We start from the raw sequence: 3,511 nt of genomic DNA, 5'->3' as shown, positions 1-3,511 counted from the left end.
TCTTTCTTTTTTGTCCTCAATAAGAATATGAATTAAGATTTTTTTTTATTTATACAATTCAAAGTAGAATGTTAAAAAAGCAAAAAAAAATAAAAAAAACTAAAATTTAAGATTAACAAATATTTCAAGAATATTAAATAATTTAACAATTTTATCAATTCAAAAATTATTATTAAAATTTATATATAAAAATTTAATTAATAATTTTACATTTTAAAAGTAGAAAAACTAAATTTTTATATAAAAAATATATTTTTTAAAATTAATATTTATATTTATTTTAAAAAAATTAAACTCGCCACTATTGGTCCCATGTTTGCAAAAAAGGGCGGGGAAAATTTTTTTAAAAAAAATATTAAAGGATTAAAAAGAAATTTGCCTAGGGCCTCAAAGAATGGTGAGATTGCTTTGCCTGAGCTTCGGAAGGACTTTGTCGAACACATCAATGTGTGTTATTCTATACCAGATCAGTCAGTATGCTGGGAGGATCCAGTCATCATATCTCATTAGGGCAATAGATTTTTACCACATGAGGCAGGATAGTCCATCACTTTTCCCCAAAAGCTAGTGAAAGAGCTAGCTAGAGCAAGAGGTCAGGTCCTTTTTAGTGGACCATCTTACACTTGAAGCTTCACTTGCTTAAAGGCACAAGCGCCCTTGAGTGCTTCGCTAAGGCAGCCAACGACAGTTGGTGCTGACCGTGAAGCTAACACATTCCCACTTGATTCCACCAATTTTACAGCGTGAGAGAGGCAAGCACGGTCATCCGTGCCTTTCCCATGCAAGCGGCCAAACGTTATATCCTATGCCGTGGCCCGTGGGTGGAGATTCAACACTGCTGGCTGTGAGCGGTCGGTCTGCGCGACACAAACTGCCACACACATTTATGAGCAATCGACAGTTAATTGGGTGCCACTTCTATGTGGTTTAGGAAATTCCATCCGGCTAAAGGTAAAAATAACAAGCCAAAATGGAAATAAAGACTACTAATCTTAGAAGATAAGAATTCCAAGTTGAGTCACTGAACACCAATTGTGTTTGTGGAAGAAAGATTGTCAATACTTTTCCCACACGCCCGTCTAAAGCAGCTCACCAAAATCGAAAAGTCTTCTACCCAAGCGCGTCTGTGTATATACATATATAGAGAGAATTTATAAGAGATTATAACCTATCCTGCGTGTGTATGATTCACTTGTTACGACAATGACCTGCTACTTGACCTTTTTGACCAGAAATCTAACCACACGTGTTTGACCTTGGACTCGGTTTGTTGACTTTTCCGACGCCCAGTCGGTGCGCAGCCGCCAATGTAGTCACAATTCACGAATACATTCAATTAGAAGGAAGGTTCCGACAGTCTCTTTGGACTTATCCAATGTTCAATAATCATTCTCATTAATTCTACGGAATTATGGTATTGGAATTTTTATTGACTGTGGCAGAGAATTTGATCATGCAATTATCACATGAGGCATACTTGCTTGAAATTAAAAGGGAATCTGGAATTGCATCTAACAGAGCTGTTTATTTCTGTGTTTTGACAAATCTAAATCTAGGTTCTTAACTGCCCCAAGATTTCTATTCACATTCTTGCTCTCTTCATGATCATCTTTCATGAAGAGAAACCCCCACAAAACCCTCTCGTTTTCTTTTCTTTTTTTTTTTTTTTAAAAAAAAAAGAGAAATAATTAAAACAGAATAGGAAGCATTTGCTAACTGTTACATGGGGGGTGGCTGGAACATCCGGCCGGAGACTGCCGCAGCCACGGCGGCCTTGAAGGCTGGGTCGTTCGTCAGCGACGCCGCCATTTGATCCACCAGGCTCCGTGGGAGCTCTGCTGCCGGCGGCGACTCCGACTTCTGCATCCTCCTCGACTGGCTAAACTCCAGCATCACCTTGCTGGTCACAGGCGGCGCCGCCGCCGCGGGAGGAGGAAGATGAGGAGTTCGCTCGTGGGCCAAGCTGCTCGCACCGCGGCCGGATTGGGGTTGAGAAGGTTTGCTGTGGTTGTGCTCGCCCTCGTAGGTGGCGACTAACAAGGACGTCTCCTCTGCGCTCCTCTGCACCTGAGAAACCCGAAAATTCATCATCCAGTTAGATCAAAAATCAGATTTTGATTGAATTTTAAGGGGACTCTGTTTCAGATAGATGAGAAACTCGGTTCACCTTCTTCTTGACAGGGCAGGATGGAGCGAAGGAGCATCTGAAGTAAGCTCTGGGGCAAGGGTTATCTCTTGTCACTTTCTGTCCATACTTCCTCCATTGATACCCATCTTTGACCACCTGATTAAGATTTGAGAACAGAGGAGTGAGTTAAAACTAGAGGAGAAATTGAGACGGAGCATGAGACTGATCATTGGGAAAGGATTTTAATTACCAGACTGGAATCGGAAGGGTCAGTGCGGACGTAGAACTTGGAGAGTAGGGGCTTGCAGGGGTCCTCCTTCACGCGCTTACAGCTGGAGTCTTCCTCCTCGCTGGAGGTGCTGCTGTCGGTGACGGCGAGTCGCTTCCTCTTGGCTTCGGAGGAGGAAGCGTCGCCGCCGCCATCATCGTCGGAGGCCTTGGAGGTGAGCTCCGCCATCTGGCCCTGCAGCGCGCTGTAGTTGGCAGCCATGGAGGCGAGCATCTCCTTCAGGCGCTTGTTCTCGTCGGAGACGCGGCCCAGCTCCGCCTCCAGCTCCTTCACTTGCTTCAAGTCGGGGCGTTCGATATCAGCGGGGCCGGGCTTCGCCGGAGGGTCGTGGAGGGAGCTGATATTGAGGTCGAGATTGAGCCACTTCAAGTCCATTAGGGAGATCGATAGTTGCTGGGGAGATCAATTACAGAACGATGAGATAGAGATTTTAGAGGAGTTGGAAATGGTGGTGGAATTTATAGAGTTGGAAAAGCGGGGCCACTTTGCTAAAACATTAGAACATTCAAAACACATGGTAAGAGATGGAGTTCTAATAATGGCATGAAAGCTAAAGGGAGTCCTTCCTGGAAGCACACCAGCTTTGGCCATTTTCTCTATATTTTATTTTATATGTGCATCTATTAAAAAATATTCTAGAAATCACCTAATTTAACGGGGTTGGAATAGGAATTGGAATTATTAGTTGCATTGAATCTTTGCTGTGTTTCAATAGGAAAATATATGACACAAACAAGTCTAGTTAATTTATAATTGTCATTGAATGTCTGACCTGAAAGAAGGGTCAGGACATAAGTGAGTCCAATTCTGCAATGGTTGAATAGTAAATAGTTATAGGAGGGTGAATAACGTCTAATTCTGCAATGGGAAGTCAATCAACCAATTAATACAACAAAATTAAATAAGATAAGAAAATAAATACTAACATTTCACACCCTGGTTCATAACCTTTGTTCTTCATGACTTATAATTCTTCGATGAGTTACTTTAAAAATTAAAGTTCACTACTTTTTTTATCTTTCTCAAATTTTTTGATAGATAAATCTCTTGCAATCTTCTTAAAAGATGAGACAAGTGTAAGTTTGAAGATTAAA

General features: G+C 41.6%; 1 protein-coding gene across 1 annotated transcript; it reads right to left on the bottom strand.

Annotated features, from left to right (window-relative positions):
• Positions 1-1,505: 1,505 nt before the first annotated feature.
• LOC122025608 (WRKY transcription factor WRKY71-like) lies at positions 1,506-2,858 on the bottom strand. The gene is made up of 3 exons (XM_042584445.1): positions 2,379-2,858; positions 2,168-2,284; positions 1,506-2,067 (listed from the first exon to the last, which is right to left on the bottom strand). Exons 1-3 carry the CDS (start codon positions 2,790-2,792, stop codon positions 1,720-1,722), a joined length of 879 nt encoding a protein of 292 aa, XP_042440379.1. The 5' UTR covers positions 2,793-2,858; the 3' UTR covers positions 1,506-1,719.
• Between the last annotated feature and the right edge of the window lie 653 nt (positions 2,859-3,511).

This window comes from Zingiber officinale, chromosome 1A, assembly GCF_018446385.1.
Source record: "Zingiber officinale cultivar Zhangliang chromosome 1A, Zo_v1.1, whole genome shotgun sequence".
NCBI lineage: Eukaryota > Viridiplantae > Streptophyta > Magnoliopsida > Zingiberales > Zingiberaceae > Zingiber > Zingiber officinale.
This window is presented reverse-complemented; position numbering and strand designations above follow the sequence as displayed.

Coding starts and splice junctions, on each gene's coding strand:
- LOC122025608 (XM_042584445.1), bottom strand. CDS start 2,792: ATGGACTTGAAGTGGCTCAATCTCGACCTCAATATCAGCTCCCTCCAC. Junction 2,285..2,378: donor ACCCTTCCGATTCCAGTCTG/GTAATTAAAATC, acceptor AATCTTAATCAG/GTGGTCAAAGATGGGTATCA. Junction 2,068..2,167: donor CCTGCCCTGTCAAGAAGAAG/GTGAACCGAGTT, acceptor CGGGTTTCTCAG/GTGCAGAGGAGCGCAGAGGA.